A 26,010-nucleotide genomic window follows, 5' to 3' on the forward strand; every position below is an offset into this window, starting at 1 on the left:
GCCATCTGTTATCGAAAAATTACCACAAAATTGTCTTTAGTACGGCCTTAAATGAATGAATAATTGTTTGGAGGAAAAGGAGCGTACATATTTGAGAGAAAATCTTCATAATTTTTGCTGTTGGTTTATTATGATGTGGATTAATTTATTATGTAATGTATTTAAATAATATATGTTGTATATATATATGTATTAAAGAAACTTTGAATATGTACATACTTTAGTGTTAGCATGTTGCATATATGGACGGGTTAAAGTTACAGTGGTGTTAGTCACTTTGAAAAAAAAAAAGAAAGACAGACAGAAACCACATCGAGATAAGTCAATCTGTTAACAGAAAACGTGAACTAAGTCAGAGATTCATTCAAATGGCAACAGAATACAGTTGAAATTCTAGTGATAAAAGAAACAGCTGCTGTGTTGATCAGCAGAGTGCCGTGAGTCAGACTATTTGCTTTTTTAAAAAAGTGACTTACACCACTGTAACTTTAACCCTTCCATATGTATACATATATGTATTTTCTTATTTAACGTCGCTCCATATTGCACATGTGTAAATCAAATACATATTGTACATGAAAATGATACATGTAAAAAAATAATTATATTCGAAATACATTTTATCATGCATTTTACGTCTTTAAAAAAAAACATTACACACCGCTGGGTCTCCAAAATTTTAGTTACGACAGTGATTTTATGACATATTGTAGGACCGTAGTTTGTGAGGGAAGTGTGCTGGGCGCCGAAAGTTCGGAGGGGCGCCGTAATGGCTACCCGCTCCCTCCAAGAGAACGTCTTTTATCCGCCACTGTGTTAAACACACACAGATACGGCAGCAACACAACAGTTCGGCACAGTCACAATATGCAAGGGCAACTTCTCCCAACTAAAAGGAACACTGTTCAAAAGTCTGTAGCGGGAAAATGAACTTGCTCTCGATCTCGACGCAACCACAAGGGGGTCCCAGGAAGAACATGTCAATGTATGCACATTACGCTCATAATTTTATAACGCACATTAAACTCCTAAAAAGTAGAAGACTGGAAATAAGTGTAAATGAACTGTAGGAAGTTCCTGACTTCCTTCATGGAGGAATCGCCCCCGTCGTGAAGTGAAAAACGTAGTGAAATTGAAATTGAAGTAAACATAGTCATCATCTCCATGTTGAAATGTAGTTTAGTCTATCTTACCAATACATAGCAATATATGAAAATGAATTGATGATTATGGGCTGAAACTACCAGCACGAATTTCTACACATATATTTGTATGATTATTGTCCCTTTGAAATGATACACTGCTGGACAAAAAAACCCGGACAAGTGCATTTTTTGTGATAACGCATAAATTCTGATTCGAAGGCTAACTAAATTATTGGAAATATATTCAAAAGAAAGCAAACTTTAATAAGTTAAATTAGAACAAAAACGAAAGTTACAGAAAACTACCAAACTGAGAGCGTAATTCATAAGTAATTGCAATTCAGATGTCAAATATTAAGGTGTCCGGTTTTTTTGTCCAGCAGTATATTTGATATTCTAAATATTCGAGCATATCACGCTCGAGCGTGAGATTCAATCGAGTATTTTCGAGCGATGTGGTTCAATGCAGTGCTCTAGTCGTAGAACAGTGGGATCTATGAGTATTAGAGTGCAACTGACTATTTTCATTAATTTTTCTCTTACATCCAATATGATTTTAAGCGATGGATTTTTATGCATGCTGGTGCAGAGTTTTCAACAGTTTGTTTTGAGTATTCTTTTAGTTCTTGAAGCTCTGATTGTATCAAATAAAGTGCACGAACATGGAGACGGACAATTTGGACGGTGGTAATACTCATGAATCCCATTGTACATTGTGATGAGAAATGCGAGCGAAGCGAGCTAGAAAATTTTCAGGATATTTATTACGAAACTGGCAATAATACAATTTAATACGGAGTCAATATTTTCACAAGTCACTCCTTCCACTTTGCCTTGGCGATTGTGCCGCCCCCTTGCATTTACCCGTAGGCGTAGCTAATGCTGTGTCTAACCATCACTCATCCTCATTATCCTAAAGTGACAGAAGAGCGACGTAATGTAAATGTAACAAAAATACTTACCCGTGGACTTCAGTTTAGTAGTCGAAGCTATATTTGACATCAATGCATTTTCATGTATTCAATGTTAAGTTTTAGGAGTGAAGGAACAAAGGCGGATTGTTATGACACCCACCGCCTAAATTGTTTAGTTAGGCGTGTTAGGTTTAGTTCTCTTAGCATAAATAATACATTTCCAGTGTATTTATGCTAGGAGAAACAAATATAATATTACACGATAACACCTAAACCAACGTAGCCGTCCACTTCTGACGACGTCAGAGGTCAGAACACGAAGTTGGTATCTCGTTGTGCGATAAAAGAGACCTGCCCCTCCTGTTACCGGAAGTGTCGTCTGCTTCCCACAGGTGATTTCCGCTCTTGCACGCCGCTTGACCAAGAATGCAAGAATGCTTTTCTGTGGCTTTTGCTTTTGAGTTGGGTTGGTTGGCTACCATAAGTGAGACAGACCCGCAATTACTTGTTTCTCTTTAGAATAGATTATGGTATACCTGATTTGGCAACCCCAACCTGTCAGACATGGAGCGGAAAACTATGACTGTATGTAAATTAGAGCCTTCACTAGAATTTCTTAACAGCGAATGTTTGTTTCGCATATCTCCAAATCTGAGAACATTTTTCACTCGAATAAAAACACAAGAGTTATTGTTGTATGTATTTTCTTCTAACGACGTCATTTCATCAAGATCGTCACCTGTATTGAGATATAACAACGTTCACAAGTAAGTACAAGTATATATGGTATGAGTTTACTATATCGGAAACACATTAAAATCGAATATTTTGTGTTTCGAAGTACCTAATTTGGTACCAGTTAGATATGCCGGAGACACATTTAACTCTTTTATTTTCAAATGAAAATAATTTCTATTTACCTCATATGCATAGCGGAACATTTTTCAAGTTGGGATCACTTTTTTTTCCCATGAAAAACGTTATTTTTAACATTATAATTATTTATTTGTCGTTGCTAATTCGGCGGGCAAATCTTGACTCATGTTGTCTGTCGTCAGCTGATATGCAGTATCGTCAGCTGATGTGCAGTGTTTCCAAACCTATGAACCTATAAATGCCACACAAGCTATTCACAAAACGTTTTGAATCGAGAATTGTTCCACAAACCATTCACGGAAGGTTAGGTTAGGTTCAGTTAGGTTAGGAAAATTTAGAAAAATAATTTTAAACAAAAGAAGAAAAAAAAAACTTTCGTACATATATAGAGCCACTTCCCATCCCATGCAATGTGTAGCTTACATATACTAAGGTCTAAATCACAAACCCTGACACCTTCTGTAAACAAACGGTCTCACCGATTCGATGTATCACTCCGCGTCAGCTGATCCATGACCGCAATCATCTGCTGTTACACTCATAGTTCGCCGGACCTATTCATTTTATATAAGAGCCTCTGAATGTGAGAACCCGCTCTCAAAACATCAGACGAATATGCAGCCGCATACATTGTTACTCTCCCGGTCATTCTCTCTTTCATAACCCTTAAAACTGCAGACACTGACACACCACTGCACTGGGATACCAACTTAACCACTTCATTTACTGGTTTCTCAGGATACCACTGACAGAACGTTACATAAATATTGAGTAGAATTTGTTTCTCACCCCTTTTCAAAGGCTGTCCTTGCTGGTGTTTTGAAAACAAGCTCGGAGAACACTGAGACCTTCCCGCACGCACAGAACTCGGCATGTTATTTTTCTAAGGATAAGTCAGGCAATATTACTAAGTTGCACTACTTCCTTGCTGTTCATATGATTATTTTTAGAAAATAACCAATGTTATAAAATATCATTATGTACACAAATCTCTAAGCTCATTGAAAGTTACAATGCATATTACTACAAAATGTTCACACTTATCTTGCCTTGCCATGTCACCAAGTTATTTTACGAAGTGCACTATATTTGGCGGAACAAAAATCGTTATTAGGATGCTTGTCAAAGTTTCCAACCGCAATAAATTTACGAACTTTCTTTGTCATCATCATCAATATATTTATTGGACTTACAGCAATGCATATGGCTGTTTATGCCCATTATATATTTTAATAAGATACAATTTACATAAAATCTACAAACAAATTTCAAATACACTCCTATCTATATCATCCTTAGAAATATACATTACCATGTTATATCATTTTGTCTAAAGAAATGCAAGTAAAATATATTCAATTCGCATGCAAAGAAAGAAGCCAAATTTATGGGAAATGATTACTGGTGCAAAGAGTTAATCATAAATCAAAAATCATAATCATAAATTAAAAAAATCTCGTGGGTCTTCAATATCCGGGAACATTTTCACAACACAACCTTGACATGTCATCCTGTCAAACTACCGCATGGTTGCTACACTGACAGGGGGTTACATAACCGAATGCACGGAACATTTGATTCACGTACTCGATGGCAATGGTGGCATGAGCTATCATGCAACGGAGATGCATTAATGACGAAAAATACCTTATTTACAGGCCAAATAAGTTACACGATTCGAAAAAACAATTTCCCCGGCTTCAGAAAGTCCACAAGAACTCAATTCCGTAAGTACTTTCTCGTCTTTTCTCCTGTAAATTTCAAGAAATGTGTTTCCGGCTTATCTAATCATTACCAAATTTTTAACTATGTTTGCCTAACCTAACGGAACCTAACCTAACCTTACTGTGAATGGTTTTTGGGGCTATGCGTGAATGGTGTTTGGGGCTATGTGTGAATGGTTTGTGGAGCTATCAGTGATTGGTTTTTGGGGCTATCCGCTATTATTTTCGTTAGAAAAGTTTAATTCCACCCTAAAGAATGTTCCGCAATGCAGAATACATAAGTAGGAATGTTAAAAAGGATGAAATAAATGAGTTATAGGTGTTTTCACGAGATCGAAGTAGTACCCTAAGGTAACTAAACACCAATTACCTGCTGGTTTATGAGGAAGAATATGTACTTGGTATTTTTATTTTGTGTTGCTCGAACAGGAATCTTTAGTGTTCAAAACAATAGGTAACAAATGATTTCATTGTGAACTTTTAGGTGATTAGATTCGATTAGATTTATTTTCGTTTACGAATCACATGTTTACACATACATTGTGTGATATCTGACATTTCAAATGAACATTATAATGGAATACTAAGGATGGAGGATATTAAACAGAATTATAAAGGACAGGGATAGATTGTTGGATTGAAACAATTTTTTGATTGGAGGAATACGAGGGTAGTTCAGCATGCTCCACCCCTGACCCATTTCCATTGATAGTAGAGACCTGTAATTTTATATGTAACATTGTTCATTGTTTAGACTAATATCCACAAAGTTTCAAGAATTTACAACAATTTCTCTTTTTGTTACACGTTGATGATCAGTAAGAAGTGTAGCCACACGTGAAACAATGGAAAAATCTGAGGTCCGAGCAGTGATAAAATATTTACTCAAGAAAAATCTAACACCGAAAGACATCCATGCAGATATGGTGGGAACTCTTGGAGACTCTAGCCCCTCATATGATCCAGTGAAGAGATGGTGCCGTGAATTTAAATGTGGTCGGCAGACCTGTGAAGATGAGCATGTTGGTGGCTCATCTGCAACGGTGACCACAGCAGAAATGATTACAAAAGTGCATGACATGATTTAGGCATACCGGCGAGTGACTGTCCGCCATATAGCAGACACATGTGGCATCTCAACTGGCAGTGTGCATTCAATTATTCATCATCATTTGTTAATGAAAAACAATCTTTGCACATTGGGTCCCGAGAATGCTGACGGTCAACCAAAAGAGGACACGTCGTGTTACAAGTCAGAACCTGTTGCGGACAATAAAGGCTGACAAGCCAAAGTTTCTGAAGAGATTTGTTACAATGGATGAAACGTGGGTTCACCACTTCGATCCCGAAAGTAAACGCCAAAGCATGCAATGGAAACACCCCCATTCTCCACCCCCAAAGAAATTCAAGGTTCAACCATCAAAGGGCAGAGTGATGTCATCTGTGTTCTGGGATGCAGAAGGAATCCTTATGATAGATTATCTCCAACAGGGAAAGACAATCACAGGTGTTTATTTTGCAACCCTAATTGAAGAATTACGTACTGCCATCAAGGAGAAATGCCGCGGAATGTTCGCCCGTGGTGTGTTGTTCCATTGTGACAATGCTCCCGCCCACACCTCCGAAGTTGCGGTGGCTGCAATTCATGCAGCAGGGTTTGAAATTGTCCCTCATGCCCCTTATTCTCCAGATCTGGCCCCCAGTGACTTCCACCTGTTCCCGAACATGAAGAAACACCTTTGTGGAAAACATTTTGCCAGTGATTCCGGGGTTATGGATGTTGTGAATGCTTGGTTGCAGGACCAACCAAAATAATTTTTTTCTGCTGGGATTGAAGCACTGGAAGGCCGATTGGAAAAGTGTGTTAATGTTGCAGGGGACTATGTTGAAAAGTGACAGTGATTTGGTTTTCCTACAAGGGTTCCTTCTATGTCAGGGGCAGAGCATGCTGAACCACCCTCGTACAATGATGGGTTTTGTACAATGAAATTTAAATTCTCTAGCCAATATTTTGAATGAACCTAATATAGGAGCATTAATATAGGTATGTAATTAACTAAATTGAAACAAAAGTGCCCCTCCGTATAAAGATACCCCTAGACAAGTCAGAGCAGAGTACAGGATGCAGTGTTACTAAGCTGGTTAGACAGGTTAGTAATAGATATGATTATGACATGTAGTTTAACTTCAAATCATTGCAGATGTTCAGAATACATTTCGGTAATGGTTCCAGATGTTTAATGTTTTTTTTTTCTTCAAAATTTCATAGGAGAAAGACAAAGTAATTACCACTGTTTGGAGTTTGGAAAAGTGCAATTTATTGATGAAAAAAATTGTAAACGCAAGCATCAATGTTTCCCACTGACAAGGCATTTTTCATTCTTGGTGAAAAAAATCACAGAATAGTGATAATGATTGTGAAAGAAAATTAGAAGCTTCCTGAAAGTAATTAGCACTGTTTGTACTTTCGAAAAATCCTATTTATCAGTGAAAAGAAAATGCAAGATTTACCTCATGCAAACATTCCCATTTCCCATCGACAAGGCATTCTACAGACTGTTCGTATTTACTTGCTGCTTGCTCTCCACATGAGGCTTGATGAGGTGTCGAGCTTGAAACTCTTCTAACCTAACTATGAAAGCATTTAGGGATGTTATTTTGATGCTAAAAGCCCTTTACCTGACATGCCTAACCTAACTACGAAAGCATTGAGGAATGTTTTTGGCAATTGGAAACTACATAATAGCTCACCGAACTGTAAATGAACCAATTCAGAAAACCCTACACATATGACCTAGATGACAGCAGCAAGCCACAAGTAAGACGACAGAAAACGAATGGCTGGTGGAAACAAAAGTATTATATAGGACTATACAGAAGTGAAAATCAATTCTCAAGGAAACAAAAGTATTATATAGGACTATACAGAAGTGAAAAACAATTCTCACAGTAAGCTAATCACTAAAACTTTGAAGTGTATGTTAACAGAAATAAATAGATTTCAAACCGTGTAAAAAATGTGCACGTAGCATGATGAAATCACAAACAAAAGCCCCGTCTAGTTGGCTGCACTTTTTGACTCGATTTGACTCTGTTTGCACCGAAGCGTCTAGTTGGTTGCACGGTGCAACACAGAGTCGTCTAGTTCGTTGATTTGGAGCCATGTTGTATATTTGGTGTCTGCACTACCTTCTGGACCGGTGTATGTTTGGTGTATGGTCACGTGGTGCATGCTAACTAATCAAATGACCGTTTAAAACAGCAGACAGGCATTTGTTTAATATTCTGAACTTGAACACCGCTTTCCGTCTAGTTTTCATATCCTTGCACCAACCTGACACTGGATGCACCTGCACTGCACCGAGTTTTAAAAAGTGCAGCCAACTAGACGGTGCTAAAAGGAACTTGTTCCTACATTTCTATGCATAAAACATTTTTTTTCCCATGTTCAAATATTTAGTGCATGTCATGCAGCACAAATGGGAACTTATGTCAAAAAGAAAAGTCGAAAGTGAAGGATCAAATTCACCGTATAATGATAGAGCCAAGTGATTTGCAGATCACGAAGGCTTAAATGGGACTAGGGAGGCTGGGAATTATACCAGGAACATCTATCATGATTATACCTTACTCTGTTGTTTTCTATAAAATAAATTAATAAATAAACTGCAAACTAAATTTACTCTTGGAGGATTAATCTCGGTGGCCAAGGCTCCACCTCGTCTGCCGGTCACAAGAGGTTCCAAACACATCATGTGTCCAGGGATTGAAATATGATTTAGTAGGTTACACACTACCCTGAAGACGGAGGCAGAATCAGCCTCCTAAATGTTGGTGTTTTAAAATTAACACTGGTTAAAAGTCCAAAACCAAGAATAAACACCTCTATGTTTTTCTGGGAATAGTGCAGATAGATGACCTGGTACTTGCATGACCATTATTGCTCTGGTAAGGAAAATAATTCAAAATTTTTAAAAAGTCAGACGAAGGGTTAATGAGGATGGGGCAGAACCAGGCGCGGTTGGCCCTATAGCGCACAGGATCAGTGAACCCCCAGTAATATACGATAATCACCTCGAAAATGAACAATGAACAATGTCTTTAAATTTTCACATTATTTCGCTAAAAATTCTACACAATAAGTCATGTATTTGTGCCCGTAACACGGCGAACTCTCTTGCTGAGAAGAAGAAACCGCGAATCGGCCGCCCTGATACAGACCCTCAGTTGAACCCCCACAGGACAGCTCGTGCCATTGTGAAAGCTTCGTGCGGGAGCAGAAGCGCGAGGAGGGTATAGGACAAAATACATGGGAGATGAGATTCCAGAACCTATGTCTCTACCCAACGGTCATGCGCAGTTCGTTCTCTCGCAGAAGCCGCGGGACAAGGCTCCTTTCTCGCTGCTTCCTCCCTTCCAGTGTTGCTGCGTGCGGTTCAAGTTTGAAGCGCACACATTACATATTCAATCTTCTCTTGTATCATTTTTGCACCGAACTTCTTGGAATAAATGCAAGATTGTGTCAGAGATGGATGAGTGGAAACAAATAGAAGCTGGAATTAGATGCGATGAATTAAAATAAAGGAGATACATTACCAAAATACCTTGTGCATGCATTCAGAGGTTTTTCCTTAAAGGTGGAAACACTTCGGGTTCGCGAAAGAGAAAGAATGGCGGGAAGACGTGACTCGCTGTCGCTCGGTGTCAAAGTCTCAAGTTTTTTAGTTTTTGAAGTGCTTGGATACTTGTTGGAAAGTATTAAGTGATGCTGCGAGTGAAACGAGGGATGGACTTTACCTAGGTTATGTCATGTGATGCAGTGTAGGCGTTGCTGTCCGCGCAGGTAAGAAATGACCGATAGAAATGCACATAATTAACGTAAACAAACTTCCTTGTCCACTGAAAAAAAGCGTGTGCTGGTCGACCAGCCCCAAATTTGAACAAATAGAAATGCACATAATTAACGTAAACAAACTTCCTTGCCCACTGAAAAAAAGCGTGTGCTGGTCGACCAGCCCCGAATTTGAACAAACCTGTCGCGTATAAATGAAAGGGTCTCAGGTTCGATTTCTAGTATGCGCATGCCATTAGTTGCCATTTCCCTTTAACAAATGTAGGACCAGTTCTGATTAGTCAGCATGGACGTCCGGAAGGGGAAAAGGGGGCCGCCCCCCATGGAAATTGAATGTAAACCAAAAATTATATATTACACGCATATAATTTAATTTCAGTCACAGTAATTTTTGGTAATTATTATAAAAGCGTTGCAGTAACTTCAGACTGAAGGAGTGTTTTTTGCTCCTCGTGGGGAAAAAATATATTACTTGCCCCTACTTGAGGACGTCCATGATATTCCAACAAAACTCAACTTTTTTCATAAAGGCACAATTTATTGTAGTTTCAGCCCTAAATTTATTCGCACACCCCTACAACAAAACCTTATACTCCCAGATAAAAAGAATTCTTGACAAAGCTTTTAAACCCTCCCCCATCCTTTTGTTGGGCGAAGGAAGTATATTTTGCGGAAAGTGAATATATGTCACATCACTTCAGTGAACCCCCGGGTAAATAATGCACGAGCCGCGCCTGGGCAGAACAGAGCCCTGCATGATAACATAATGGCAAAAACTCCTACCTTGTAATCCTTGAGTCCCTTGTCCTGTTCCTAGTGGAGACACCCACTTTAAACTGTAGGTCTAGTCCCAATTAACATATCTAAGAATTAAAACAAACTTTGGCAAACTATTGATTCTCTACATTTAATTGGTTTAGATGCTACATGGGTTGGAAAGTGTGGTTACAAGTTTATCGTTTAATCATGGCATGTGTAATCTCTGTTATGTCCATTATGAACTTTTTTTTTTTTTTTTTTTCATGTAACTTGCATTACTTTGTATTTCAGTGCAATGTACTCAGAGGATGGCAAACTACTCTTCATAATATTGGAGTCACGGACTTTCCAAGTTCTTCAGCTTGAACAACAGAAACCTGAGGTGCAATTAGAAATTTCTTTGGCTTCACTTCAGGAATGTTTTTCTGGAAGTGGGATAGGTAAGTTAGTGCTTATGAGAATTAGATATATGTTAAAACATTGCCAGTGTATTTAGACATTTTGGTAATGATATACCACTTTCCCTGTCAATTTAGTTTTCAAAGTGGGAAACCCTGGGAGATAAAGGCAGTCAGGGGCGTGATGCTGATCACATCACCCCCACTCATGACCGGACCAAGAAAGTGTGGGGTGTTACCTCCACACCCCCTATATGCCTTCATGGCATGGTGCCCTTTTTTTTATCTTATTATTGCAGTGAAAGGTGCCTTCAACAAAACTTATTATAAACAATAGTCATCCCACTTGTTGATGGCGCAGTGATAGCGTCATCACCTTGTAATGAAGGAGTTCCGGGTTCGATACCTGGTAGAGGCACATAGTGGTTCGGATCCAGTGCCGATTAGCCTTATGTGCATAAAGTGGACTTAAAACAATTCAAAACATCAATCGTCCCACTTGTATCTAGGAAAGATCCAGAAAGAAACTTTCACCATGATAATATGCTTCAGAACACACTTTGACACGTGCCGGTCCCCATGCCGGAGTGATTAGAATATCGTGCTATGAAGCCAGGGGTCCTGGGTTCGAATCCCGGCCTGGGCATGGATGTTTGTGAGTGTTCATTCATCAATTTCATCATATCATTACTCATCCCCATCTTTGCAAATTAGCCAAAAGTGGCACAAAAAGTGAAGTAAAATAAACCAAATCGAACTGTGACATGCACCTCCACTGGTCCTCTAGGGCCTGTTACTGGTCGCAGCTGGGTCACCCCAAATCAGACTTCTCAGTTTGGCTAACTGGGTAACAGATGACCAGGTCCTTACTGGTCACTGGTGTCGCATTTATACCTTTCTTTAGTTTGGAATTAAAGGTTTTGGAAATTTCTTCCAATGAAGTTGTATTTGTTGTCTTTTTGTACAATTACAATGAAACTTAATAACTGGCAATCATGAATCAAGTTGACAGATGCAGATTCATTCCAGAATGTTGGAATCTCTTGCATGGCACAGATTAATGAATCCACAAATGCTGCAGTGCTGTTTTACAAATGTAAACATGACCAGATTAAACGGGAGTGACACAACTTCTCAGAAGCATGCATGCCTAACCTCTTATCTAAGTAGTTTTTAACCTGGGGAAAAAAATAAAAGACAAAGGAACAGAGTTCGGATTGAGGAATTCCAATATCATCATGCTACTCAAGTTTTCTTTATGATGGAATTCTATACATTGTATAATCACATACTGAGGATTTTTTATTTTGTGCATAGCATTTTTTTTTCCAATCCCCTCTTTGTAAACTTTAGGTTGTTAGGAAGATTACATTTGGTGCTCTTGGCTTTATAATTACACCCCTCTGTGATTATGGTGGTTACTATTTATTATTTAAGTGGGCTATTCTCCTTACAGTACACAATGTTATTCTTTCGAAAATAATAATTTTGACAGCTGTAAGATACAAGCTTGGTTCCTTCCACATCATACTTTTTTTTTACCTTATTTTGTCAAATTAATGCTTTCAGTGTGTAGAACTCACTTAAAACATTAGGGAAAGAAAGTTCAAAGGATAAATTTTGTTACAAACAAAGCTTAAGACGACTTGTATTGTACCATTAGCCCCCTCCCCTTTCACTTAGATAAAAATATTCATTTACTAGTTTTCTTCAAAGTGCCATACCACAAGTAAATGTTACTTTGAACAAGAGTTCTCGGGTTACCACTCTGGTTAATTTGGCATTAGAATGCAACGTTTCAAGCACATTGTTCTCATCATCAGGGAATGTTGATTGGAAACCAGAAGAAGGTTAAATATGTGTGTATGAAGCAGAGGAGCTTAGACTTTGTCCTTTGATTGGTTCACTCTGGATCCCAGTATTTTATTGGCCATTGTATGCTAACGCCAGATTAACCTGGCTGGTAACCTGAGAACCTTGTTGAAATCATGTTGCCAGGATACAATTCCTAAATGATTTTTATTATTATTTGTTTCAGGTTACAATGGAGAGTGCAGTATAGTACCATTAAAGCTCTCACAAAGGACATTAGCTCTGCTTATTAATCAGAAATGGCTGTCCATTTTGAGGTTACCTAATGGAAACAAAACAACACTTTCAAGTGCAATAGAGATTCCGCAGTTTGAATGCTTCTGTACATCGAAACATTTTTTGCATTGCTTAAATTCTGAAGGAAGACTGTGTATCCTTTTGTTCCATCAACATTTTTATGAATATTCTATTTTTCAAACCTTAACCTGGCATAAGTTCAAGGTCTGTTTGAAACTTTCAAAAATGCTTTCAAATACATATAAGTGTTCGCTTACTGTCAGTACCACAACATAAAACAGAAATCTAATTATAATAATCATAACACCATATTGTCATGTGAGAACCAGAGAGACGTAATTCCAATTTATCATATTTACAGGAGAGAGGAAATAATGTATTCTTAGGAATATGTCTGACACTTAAATTGGAGGTATGGGATTCCAGTTTACTGCTAAAGATTAGAAATGGAGATGTGTCGATCTTACTCCAAATAATGGTCTTCAGAGGAGTTTATTTAAATGAAACTCAGTTCTTCTGTTTCTCATATGACGATATTAGTCTGTTGGCATTTACATTTTGGTAAAACATTTTTTTTTCCTTTGTGAAAAGTTGGAAAAGAGATGAGTAGATAGCCAGTACCAGTACCCGTACCTCATCTTATCAATATGTGCACAGTGTAGCAATTTCTAATTACTCGGAGTACTTTTTAATGTAGAACTGTAAGTATTACATTGCGTGTATCAACCAAATGAAGGCTTTACTGCATAACTTATGTCATAATTAGAATATTAAAACTATGAGGGTCATTTTTCTTGAAGTGGCAACATATCTGGTATATAGCATATTGGTTACGTGCGTGTTACTCACTATCTATAAACAAAACAGTGATCCTATAAACAGTGAAAAAGTATTGTGTGAAATGTGGGACGAAAGCCCCTAGAAATATTGAAAAGCATTTCACAGATTATAAGAGGGGGGTAAAAATTCGAACAAAAAGGGGTTTATAGGATCGAGTGTGACTGCGGTATGAAATATATTGGACAAACTGGCAGGAACATGCATGTTAGATGGGGTGAACATGATAAGAATATCAATGAAAGGGATCTGAAAATGGGGCTTGCAGAGCATGTAATAGACAGTGGGCATAGAATAATAAAAAGGGATGTTATCAAAAGAAGTAACAGTAAAATGGATAGGAAAGTATACGAAACGGCACTTATTTGTGTGGGAAACGGAAATAAACTGAACTGGGACGACGTCAATTTGGATGATGTATGGATTAGCCTTTTTAAAAAGTGGGACAATATGAATGACAAAAGTGCCCCGATAGGCTTCCATGTCACCTCGGAGGTAAAGAAAGCAGCCGAAGTGGAACGCAAATTCTCCTTGGATTGGTGACAAAAAAAGGGGGGGAGGGACCTCTCATGGTAGGGGAAGTACCCCACAACTCCATAGCACGGCGCCAGCTGCTCGCACGCTTCACCTTGGCAGGGAACTAGGGCTTTCAACGGACACTCAAGTACACCATGGTGGTGATTTTAACATGTTTTTTCGTGTTTTAATTCTGTATATGTCAAGCACTATGAAGTGTTTTTAACCCAAACCTTTCACCTAGTATCCTCGCATGACACTTCTCCGACATGGCTTAATGTTCTGAGCCTAAAATACGACCACCTGAAGAAGGAAGCAGTAAAGCTTCCGAAACGTAGTTTACAACGAATACATACCCACTTACGTAAGTAGACGAAATTCAATACTCTAACGCATTTTGTTTATATCTGGTATATAAATAATATGACAATAACTGACCTGGTACAATTTTCTCATTTGTTTATCCATAATATTTGTTGTTAATCTATTAATATCAAAACCAATACACAAAATAGGTTTCCTTAATGAAACTACAGTTACATATTCTCTTGAAGATGCCAGAAAAGTTGCTGTGTATGATTTACAGTCAGTAATGCCAAGTATCACCAGCATGGGAACATGGAAGATGGTAGCTGCATCCGAAGACAATTCCATGGTGGCCATTATTGATGACAAAGACGTGGTATATTTCATCAATATAAAGGATATAAACATTAAAAAGTAAGTACTATATTCCAATTTCTGACACACAGGACTTAAAGTGAGCCAGAACTCCGTTCCGGCAAATCAGTTTGGTTCCGGTACTCAGTTTCTGCTGAAACATTGAACTAAAGAAGCAGCCAATATTATTTCACTTGTAAGGAATGTTATTTACAGATCCACTACTGTCTATAGTGTTGCTTATTTGAAACTGCATTAAAAATATACCAGTCTTTATCTTGTCCACAATGTCATTTGTCATGAGAATTAACATTCCTTTCACTAATGGAACAACAAACATGTTCCAATTGTAATATAACACATGGAAAACATGTGCTAATTTTAGTGTGCAGTTACACTTGCCCCTGTTGTAATTCTGTGCAAGGTATGATGTCAGATTCTACAAAACTTTGCCTGTATATGCATTTTAATCTGTCGAATGAGAGACAAAAAAATGTGATGTCTTCATTGTTTGTAAACTGGAAAGCAAATATTCACACATGAAGTAGATACTTGAGTGAAAGTATATTATTCAAAACAGCTGCTAATAGTTCTTTTAAAATACTTTTCAGACTTGATTTTGGAGACAGTACCATGTCTGCCAGTTCTGAAGTGTCTTATTCATCATTTCAAACCAGTATTACGATGAAAAGGTAAGACTCATTCGTTGGGAGGGTGGATAGACCAATATACGAAGTTCAAAATTGACTTACAAAATTTTTTATTTTTTGACACATTCAGATTTTATCTGTTCATTTGTACCATTTGGATTGCTTTACACCTTACGTATAATATTTATGTATATAATGTACATAATTTCATTTGTCTTTGTTGAAGTATCGAAATTGAAAAAAATAAAGATTATTTCTCATAGTAATAATTTTTAAAAAGAAAAAATGCATTATTTATTAGGTCATAATGTGCACACATTACCAGATCAGTATTGACATGCTCACTGTCACAAATAAATTTCACGAAACTTTTGTTTTTTGTAACCAAATGCAAAGAATTTCTGTGGAGTACTAAATTTGTTGTTAACAATATGTACACTATAAAAACATATTTGTTTTGTTCTTCCATTATATATTAGTGTCTTTTCCCCTAAACTATGCATTGTAAATAAAGTTGTAATAGTTCTTATTTTTATTTTAGCAGTTACATGGATTCAGTTTCTATTAGTGCAAGTTCATCTAAGCCTATTCAGAAACCAAAGCCTGTTACTTGCAAAACATTGTGGAACATGCAATTAGACAAGTTGCAAAATAGAATTCCTTGCAAAACAGACAGATCAGGTAAGACCATTATTTTAGTTTAATTTTTAAGAAAAATCTTTCATTTTTCTACACAGATACAGCAGTTGACCAAGAAACTAGAGCACCTCATGGATCCCACTTTAAACTGTAGGTCTAGTACCAATTAACCTATCTGATCACAGAATGGACTTAAACAATAAATAATGGAACACATCTGTTGTTAATGGACACAATTCAAATACTAATAAAATAACCAGAACTGCTTTTTAAAGACATGGAAACACCTGGCTGCTTCAAGATGAAACTCAATAATATTTTTTTTAAGTCAGGAGAGAGAGAGAGAGTATATGGGTTGAAAGAATTATAGACGGAAGACGAAATGTCAGTGATGAACAGCGAAGTCAGGCAGTGAAACAGCAAATCGATCAACCTATTCATCAACCTATTCATTAATTTAGTACACTCTCCCCTGACTTAAAGAATTGTTTCCATATTGAACCTTCATTCTGCTGTAGATTTCAGAAGGTTTCACTCCCTCTGACCACACAAAACGAGTAACACTTCATTTCTCTTCTACAGTGCAAGTCAACTGTGTAGTGGCCATGTTGTACAAGGTACTGTGCACATGCATACTGCTCGATCATCACGACACCTTTATGGTGTGTTGCTAAGGAACCTTTTTGAATACCAAAACACAAATTTTCGTTATGCATAGATCTCCATGAAATCTAGAATAAAATTCTTGTTATTTAATGACTTCTCCTTGTACATTTTTCAATTTGCTTACCTGATATTAAAAGTGATAAATTTTAGGCATTTTCATGTTATTTGTATCCTAAAAATTATAAAATAGACTAATATAAAGACCTCAACATCAACCACTCAGCATAGATTTGTGGTTTTAACATGGAAGTCAAGAAATTTAGCAAACTCCGCACACATTACAATACAAAAAAAAAAAATTACCACAGGAACCCATTGCCGTCCGATTATGAAATTTTGCATACTAATAGTTAATTGATATCTTCAAAACATATATTTAAAAACAAAAAAAAAAAATTGTGATTTTGAGATTTTCAAAAGAACTTCTTTTCAAGTCTTTTAAAAATTACATAATTCAAATTCCAGAGTCATGTTGCATTTTGAAATTAAAGGTCATTAAAAGCAGAAGAGAGTGACACCAATTTGAACTCTCTAGGTCAAATAGTTTTTGATCTACAGCTGTTTAAAGATTTCAAAGTATCGTAAAATTTTTGGGAATTTTGCTTTTTTAAAAGTCAATAACATACATAACAGGTTTTTTTTTATAATGTGATGTATTTTTTAATATTTCAAAAGAAAACACTGGTAAATTGATGCCTCTAATTGGAGTATAATACTCACCCACTAATATTAATCAATATTTTCAACAACTTTTAATTGTTTGCTTTTCTTTCAAGGCTATTTTAAGGAAGAATCCCACCGTAAGTCAAAATACAACAGGAGATTGGAATTCTCACCAGTTCAGATGATCAGTGCAAAGCAGGACCATTGTATTAGAAGCATTGTAATCTCACCGATGGGTGTGTCTGTGTGGTATTCACATTGTGAGAATCCTTCTTCTGCTGGTGGTTTGTATGCTGTTTTTGACCCTGGAACCGGCATGTGCATTGCAGAAGAAATCTTACCAGATGACAGTATAATGGTACTGGGAGGCTTCATGGGAATGATGGATGCCATTCTTTCGCCAACCAGCATCAAGCTTTTTCTGTGTAACATAACAAAGGATGTATTGGTGAACAAGGTAATTCATGTACCCTGTTTTAAGGTGATGGAAGTGTTAATTCTGTGGTTTTTGCATGTAATGGCAAGTACAATTTAAAATTGTAAATTGTAAAATTACTGGTAACTTTGTTAAAGGAAGTTACAAGAAGACGACTCCTTCAGAAATGACATAATTTTGTAGCCTTTGTAGAAATTGCAGCAAAAAATGCAGGCTCAACCAGGACTCGAACCCACTTCTCTAGCATACCGTTCCATTGCTCTACCAACTGAGCTACCGAGCCAGCCCTGGGTTTGCCTGATATTTCACTGTCGCTGTTTTACCTGTGTGGAATTGTCTCTGCCAGTATTACTGCGATGGGAGCTGTTGCTTTTGAAACACTGATGTCGACGTTTCCTTGTTTCTACCAGCATAGAAATGCACAGTAGATGTACTATGTAGAAATTTGATCCCACAGGTAAAACAGCTACAGTGAAAATTAAGGTAGGTCTGGCTCCGTAGCTCAGTTGGTAGAGTATCCCAGAGACCCCAGATTCAAGTCCTGGTCGATGCTGTATTTTTCGCTGAAATTTCTACATAGTACATCTCCTGTGTGTGCCTAATCTTAATGTAATTTTTAGACTTTGTGATGTGAGATGAAATATATTGTGGGATGTGAATTTTAGAGGAGTTGTTACTGGCTACTGCACATTAACAGATAAAACTCAGTCTATTCATATTCTGCAAAACTGAACTGCTAACCAGTACTGCAAATTGTCCACAACCGAGCCTAGAACATGACATGCATTATTCATCAAGTAATTATAGGCTACAAAATTTACACTGTGCTTGTAATAGCAGTTATTTTTATATAATGGTGCCAAGAGGGCTTATTCTCTGAAAATTATATTTTCATCTTTTACCACTCACACTCGCTCGCTCGCTCGCTCACTCACTCACTCACTCTCCCCCTCTCCCTCCCTCCCTCCCTCCCTCCCTCCCTCCATATGAAATACTGTGCGCAGTACAGTGCACAGAATTGTGTGTATGACTGCACCACAGACATCATAGAATCGTTATTCTATTGATGAACTTCAAAACAAGAACTCCATATATACTTGTGTGCAATCACTCCATTTCAACAATCTACTACTAGTTTATATTCACCTATTTTATAGTCCTGTAATCATTTTTTGTTATTTATAAACTTTTGAAAATAATTTTTTGCCAAATTAGAAGTATATTTCATATTTATGCATTATTAATGCCAAGAAACCTGAAGAAATGCTTGCCTTAATTTTAACATTACTAAACTATAAGACTTTGCAATTTTTATGTTAGAAAATAATTTAAAGATTTTCACATTTTGCAAATATGTTTCTATACAATCCTACTACAATGAAAGGTTGTTACTAAAATAAACTTTTTATATTTTTCCTAATCAAAATTTGCAATAAGAAGGAAACAATAATTGTTTTTTATTAGTATACATCTGTATCCATCAAAATTTAGTCTACCTCTATATTGCCCCATAACATGTTCTGGGATACCAACAGTAGCATATTCACGGTTTTTAAAGGTGGAGGAGAACTTACATATACTATTTTTTAGTAGTCAGCCTTCATTTTACCATCTTTTCCAGCCTTTGACATTATTTTCTCTTAGGAATACTGGACCAAAGGAGGAGGGGAGTGGGTTATGACCACCAACCCCATCTTGGACACTGCACTGAACGTCGTCAAGTCTTCTGCCTGACACATGCACTTTTTCTTTATCAAATCTTCACCACGATCAATCATAGCTTTCTGATCATTATTTTCATTTTGCCAAGCATTAATCCATTATCCTTAACACCCATGGGATAAACAAAGTTCCACATAAACCATGACACCAAGAAACTGCTATAGCCCGCTAGGCTTTGAGGCATCGCATTACAAAGTGCAAACACACCCTGAGCAGTAAGACACAACAAAAATTTCAATAGCAATAAATGGGTGTAAGGTTCCACGTAGTACACCCAGTTGTCAACCTCACTTCCACATAGTTCACCCTGGACTGCTGTTTGCAGGCTAACGAGGCACTTGTATCTGGACCTACAGCCAGTATAATCTTCGTAGGATTGTTTGTGTTGTCCTGTTATTTTGTCCTTATGTGTGCTGAGTGCCCCTTTACAGCCTCAGCTTTTAACTCAAGTGAGAATATTTTAAAATTTTATTAAACAACATTACAGTTATTTTAGTTATGGTAAGGGGCAGGACCCTGTATAAAGTGATGGGTGCAAAATAGCCTAAGTGCTGATGCACCCAAAGATTTAAATTCACTAAAACTCAAAAGCAATAAAAATGGTGGAAACTCACAATAGTCACAGTAAATACCAATGTAGATATTCTTATTGATCCATGTTGAGCCAAATATTGATACTAGAACATTGTAGAAACATACAATTGTTCAACATAGTTGGTGCTATAATTCTCACAAAATAGCTTTCTATTGCAGCTTCTGCAATGTGTAGGAACTGAACCAATTAGCCGTCTATTGAGAGGAGATGAACAGGGTGATTTAATGATTCCTCTTCCAGCTTTGATGGCTGGCTTACGACAACACCAGTTGGAAGTAGCACGGTTGGCTCTTCATTCTCAGGTGCAAGGTATGCAATTAGTATAATATGTATATTGATATTTGATATTCTCACATGTACTTAACACAGGAGTCATGGCATGCGGAAAGGTATTTTGGATCCAAAACTTCTCTTCCTGCCATTCCAGAACCACCTACATTTTCCATTCTATTTTGCTGACATTCTCTTATGGTCTTGCCAAGAGAAGAATATGATTTATGTGATGTTTTTGAGATTTAGAATGCGTAGAATAGAATTAAAAAGATATGCACTGATAAGTCATGGTTTTTCATTTGATGAGCATTGTTATTTAGCGTCGCTACAGCACCTTGAATAACGTAGTGTGGAAAACGATACAGTTCTGTGTGCTCTGGCTGGTTCCACTCGAAAATGATCCACTAGAGGTGCTGGTGTTGAACCCGGTGCTTGGTATTCGTCTGCTTATAATGGAAGTAAATGGCGTTTTCGCTGCAACGTTTGATTCTTTTACATGAAGCATTTCTATGAATATGATAATTGCTATGATATTTGGTACAGTGGTCGCGAAGAAATTAGCGAACATTCTAGACAGTCGACCACGTCCTGTTATCGTCATACTTTCGGTAATAATACAGGAGAAAAAAATACGCGTCAAATGCTCTTGGAAACTAAATTTTTGTGTATTAATTAGGTTCATTATTATTATCATCATCATCATTTCTTTTAAAGATATACACACTCAAGCATTTGTATTTTGGATATTTACTGTCTCTTTTCTTCCGCTTTAAACTAATCGCAGTGATGATGATAATGATGATTCCATGAAACGACAAAGGGAACCGCACAAAACTTTCTTAGTGGCATCGACATGAGTGTAAGGAAACTTTCAAACCAATGGGACAAGCGACATGGGATGTTCACACTGTCACACTAGTGACACACACTTCCAGACTGTAAAATAGCATTCATTGCACACGAGGGTCCAAACAGCAAACGACACGTTCATATGGCATATTCGCGTGCTACTTGTTACTTCGGTCGGAAAGCTCCTTACAGGAAGGGTGCTCAGACCGAAGCAACGTGCCACAGGGGGAGTTCCCAACTAAGTGACAAGCGACATGGTGCCTTCAGTCTATTGGCAAGCGTTCGCTGCTAATTGTGCGAACAACAGATAGGCGACATGAAAAACCGCACATTACAACAACAGATCTAGGCGACACGATAAGTCACACGTGTCGCTTTGTCGCTTGTGCGTCGCTCAAACTGGGCCATTTCATCAATAGCTTGCAACATGTTACCGTGGTTTGTTGTTCGCGCATGCGCGATGCAATGAGTGTCTTGCTTTAGGTAGATTGTGCACCAAAGCGACAAGGGGCACGCGACACTTGTCGCTTGAGGATTTCACCAACCGAATGCTGGCCTGTGCTTCCCATCATACCGCTACGATGTGAAATGTTGCTCTTGATTGGCTTGTTTCCAAGCAACATGTGTCGCTTCGGTGTGAAAGTTGCCTTGAACCAAAGGACCCGTGTCGCTTTTGTGTGAAATCCTCGTATCGTTTGTCGCGTGTCCGTTAGGTGTAAAATCTCCTTGAGGAAACTGTGCAGTCAGAGCTTGTGTTCCTACGGTTCGAAAGGCTGCATTGATTACGGACTGCTCGCTTCCAAGCGACATTTGTGGTTTGTCGCCTCGGTATGAAATATTTCTCAGGATACTATTTATATTCTAATAACATAGAAAAATAAACTCTAGTACACAATACAACACCTGACATCCGGAATCACTTTGTGATGTTTCTTCTTGTGTTACGCATGCTATTTATTTATTAATTTTATTTTACTTTTCTTTCCAAATTAATGTCATCTTGTGACTGCAAATCACTCCACAAATATAACTGTTTCCATCAATTCACTTACCGCCTTTCAAGACAAACAAATCTACATAATATATTCCAAAAACTAACAAAACCGCATTACTTTCATAAGAAAAATAGCACAGACATTGATCGCACTGCCATCTGTTTCTCATCCGTCTGGGGAACCAGTTTCTTGGGTCGTTTTCCACACTACGTTATTCAAGGTGCTGTAGCGTCTCTTTTCTTCTGCTGCCAGATTCAATTCTTCAACTGTGAAGAATTTTATAAAAAGTCGAAAATAAATTACTTCGTTCCCAAGGTTGTTCACAATGTTTCTGGATTACCTTTGTTCACAAAATCTTAAAGGTAACATACGTAAGAAGTAAAATCCACATGGTGGGCCTATCAGTCCCCCTCTTCCCCCTCTGAGATGTGTGTTCTGCCACGATACTCTTGCCCGTGACAGTGTACAATTAGTTGGTAATGATGGTGGCGCAGTGGTAGCGTCTTCACCTTGTAATCAAGGGGTCCCAGGTTCGATACCTGGTGGAGGCACAATAAAATTTTTTTTTTGTAATTATGTAATTATTATAATTGCTATATAACTGCACCTATATAAACAAAAAAAGAGCATTGATGCAAAATTATAAGGTTTTCTTGAGGTTTAGTGAATGATTTTTTTTATTGATTTGGTGTTTTAAGTCCACTTTATTCACAGTAAGGCTAATTCGGGACTGCACCTACAGTTTAAAGTGGAATCCAAACCAGTACGTGCCTCCACTGGGTATCGAACCCGGGATCCCTTGATTAGTTTAGTGAATGATAAAATGTGGGTGTGACACTTGTGCAATAATTGGTTCTTGTCTTTTATTAATAATGGTAATTTTTGTAATAATCATATAACCTTGATTTAACATTTTTTTCAGGGGACCAAATTGAAAAGATTTAAATGCAGGAAAATGTAAAATCTGATAAGTCCATGAAGATTGATAGTTTATTGGGGGAAAATGTAAAATCCAGTAACATAAGATAAGGGTTCCACTGTATGCATAATTGGAGTATTACCTTATTTGATAATTTAATTTTTGTGATCAATTTCAGCTTTCAAATCTGCCATTGTGAAGAACCTTTCTGAAGATATGAACATGTGGCATAGAAAAATAAATGAAGTTTGCATCGGAATGGATCAGTTATTCTCAACACTAATCCATGCAGTTCAGGATAACATGAACAATATCACATTTGCAGAACAGTTGGTTGTTCTAAGTCTAGACAGTACCTATGAAATTCTTCAGTGTCTTCATGACAGTGAGGTATATGCAAGTACATCAAGTACTGATGTGAGTGGACTTTACATAGACGAAATCACTTCTGCCACCAAGATCAAAGTCATGAACTTCATTGTTCAGTTGAGAAGTTACTTGTACCACCACCCAAGGGATACAACCACTGTTTTAAATTATGAACCTCTGTCATGTGTGGATACCTCATTAAAAGTCATGTGGAGTACGTGGGATCATATAAGTGAAGCAGAAGTTATCCAGGAAGCAATCTTGGCAAACACAGTTCCTTTTGCCCAAGTGTTTTTCACTACGTATAAAAACTGGTCAGAGAGTAAAGTGCAAGGATTCATACAGAAAGTTGTAGAAGACTGGACTCACGATTTACTCAGGAAGAGAAACATAGAGATGGTTCAAACTGTTTTGAAAAATGTGGTATGTGTAGATTATATCTTCAGTTAAAAATTAAGATATGACATGGGTTATAAAATACCAACCGTTTACAGGGTGACATTTTGTAGGTTATGCTATTCATTCGTAGCTCCTCAATTTCCTCATGATCGTTGGTCGCCACCAGCCCCATACACTGGCCGAAATCTCAGGAGAAAACTTGTTGCACTTTCCCCAGGAGGCTTGAACCTGCATGCATCCTATAGCCAGAGCCCAAAGCAAAACACCTTAGTCTGAATTGCAAAAAAATATAAAATTATGAAGAAATCACTACTTGCTATACATGTCTGTGTGTCAAATGCATAGCTGAAGGGACATAGTGGTTTGGATCCCCCTTTAAACTGTAGATCCAGTTCCGATTAACCTTACTGTGCATAAAGTGCATTTAAAAGAAAAACTCTAAACTTATAGCTATTTTGTATTATCTATTTAACATTCACAGGGATGCAGTCAGGACCAGATGATGTATTTTCAGATTTGCTGTTCAGATATTTTTTATTTTTATTATATTTTTTTTTGCACTTTGGTGGCTGAGCTCATTGAATACTAATTTTGCAACTAAAAACCTGGATCTAAGCATGTGTGTTCCTTCATTTTTCCCCTTTCATCAGTTTCATATAATCATCAGTCATCTTCATCACCACAATTAGCTATGTAAGGAAGTACAAAATATAAATACATTATTATCATGAGTTCACAGAATGGGTATTTTTTTAGCATATTTTTATGTTTCGTTTAACACTGAAGAAGACTGGCCTTATTGCTGTGAACATAATGCAGTAAATTCAATATTTCTTTCCTCTAAGTAGAAACTTTATTTTTTTTACAGTACTCATTTACATCAGCTCATTTACTTATTACCATGTTCATTTATCTTGTGGGATAATATCTAGATGTAAAGTACTTGTTTTAATCACATCCATATGAAATCAATGAAAGATCCCTTGTTCTCCAGTTTCTTCTTGATTTCATGGTGTTCAGAAGCAAAACGGGGGATTTATGTTTAAGGAAGAATCATAACACATGGAAGCACAGCATAGAAGAAGCAATTCAAATGTAGAGGTTAAAATAAGGATCAGTGTCTCTACAAGATCTTTCATTCTTTTTCTGTCATTAATTGAACACAGCGCAGCAATCATATTTGTTTTTCAGGGCTATAATTCATCTGAGAAGCTGAAAGAAATATGTCTCAACTCGGTGGATAAGGAACTCAGGGATTATTTGGTTCATTTTCTAATGGAAAATATGCTATTATCTGAAGAGGAACAGGATGCTTGGAAATTTCTACAGAAAATTGAGGATTTCTTACCGAGCATTAAAACGCTAGAACATAGGTAATGCTCACATTTGTTTGTGACGTTTCAAATATGCATGCTACAGGTGACACTGCTCTTTCTTCCATTTATAATGAACCTTTCTCTCCCTCTCCCCACACCACACATACAATTGTGATTCATGTTCATTTTACATACACACTCACTTGAAACACAATGAACCATGTGAATTTTTTTTAATCTGAAGCTGGCTATAGCCGTGTATGTTTCTTTCCCAACCTCTGAAGTGCTACACAAACATTAGAGAATAGATATTTCCAGCATTAAGAAAATGTAATTTAGATCAAATATCAAATTAAAATTTCTCTAACATATAATTATGCAGCAGAAATCACTTTTGGAAGACAGAAATGTGCTGATTGTAGTTTCATAGTTCCAATCTTTAAAACTAACCACTAAAATAGATAAAAGTCTAAGCGTTCCGTCATTTTTACAGTTGGTGCTAATATATATATATATGACACATTACAATGCCCAAATATAGACTAACAACCTATGAAATGTGAAACATGATTAAAATATAAAATATTCTTTATCATTCGCCGCTAGGAAAGCTTCAAGATTAAAATATTTTGTTCTGAGTGAAGCAATAGGCTTCACATAAGCTTTCTTTATATCCTGATATGGCAACACGTACAACAAACCAGGTTGTTGTACACAACACACTAGCAG

The 26,010-nt window shown here is 37.2% G+C and overlaps 1 protein-coding gene across 1 annotated transcript in view; it reads left to right on the forward strand.

The window, feature by feature from the left end:
* The first annotated feature begins 2,479 nt into the window (after positions 1-2,479).
* The window catches only part of LOC145994609 (spatacsin), a 100,809-nt gene continuing 77,278 nt past the window's right edge, over positions 2,480-26,010 (forward strand). The window contains exons 1-10 of the mRNA XM_083130660.1: positions 2,480-2,826; positions 10,562-10,710; positions 12,707-12,910; positions 14,667-14,850; positions 15,402-15,482; positions 15,982-16,121; positions 17,522-17,865; positions 20,320-20,470; positions 23,376-23,989; positions 25,157-25,338. Coding sequence (XP_082986786.1) covers positions 2,624-2,826; positions 10,562-10,710; positions 12,707-12,910; positions 14,667-14,850; positions 15,402-15,482; positions 15,982-16,121; positions 17,522-17,865; positions 20,320-20,470; positions 23,376-23,989; positions 25,157-25,338 — 2,252 coding nt within the window. The 5' untranslated portion in view covers positions 2,480-2,623. The remainder of the gene's footprint in view (positions 2,827-10,561; positions 10,711-12,706; positions 12,911-14,666; positions 14,851-15,401; positions 15,483-15,981; positions 16,122-17,521; positions 17,866-20,319; positions 20,471-23,375; positions 23,990-25,156; positions 25,339-26,010) is intronic.

This window comes from Lepisma saccharinum, chromosome 11, assembly GCF_977018435.1.
Source record: "Lepisma saccharinum chromosome 11, izLepSacc3.1, whole genome shotgun sequence".
NCBI classification, from domain to species: domain Eukaryota; kingdom Metazoa; phylum Arthropoda; class Insecta; order Zygentoma; family Lepismatidae; genus Lepisma; species Lepisma saccharinum.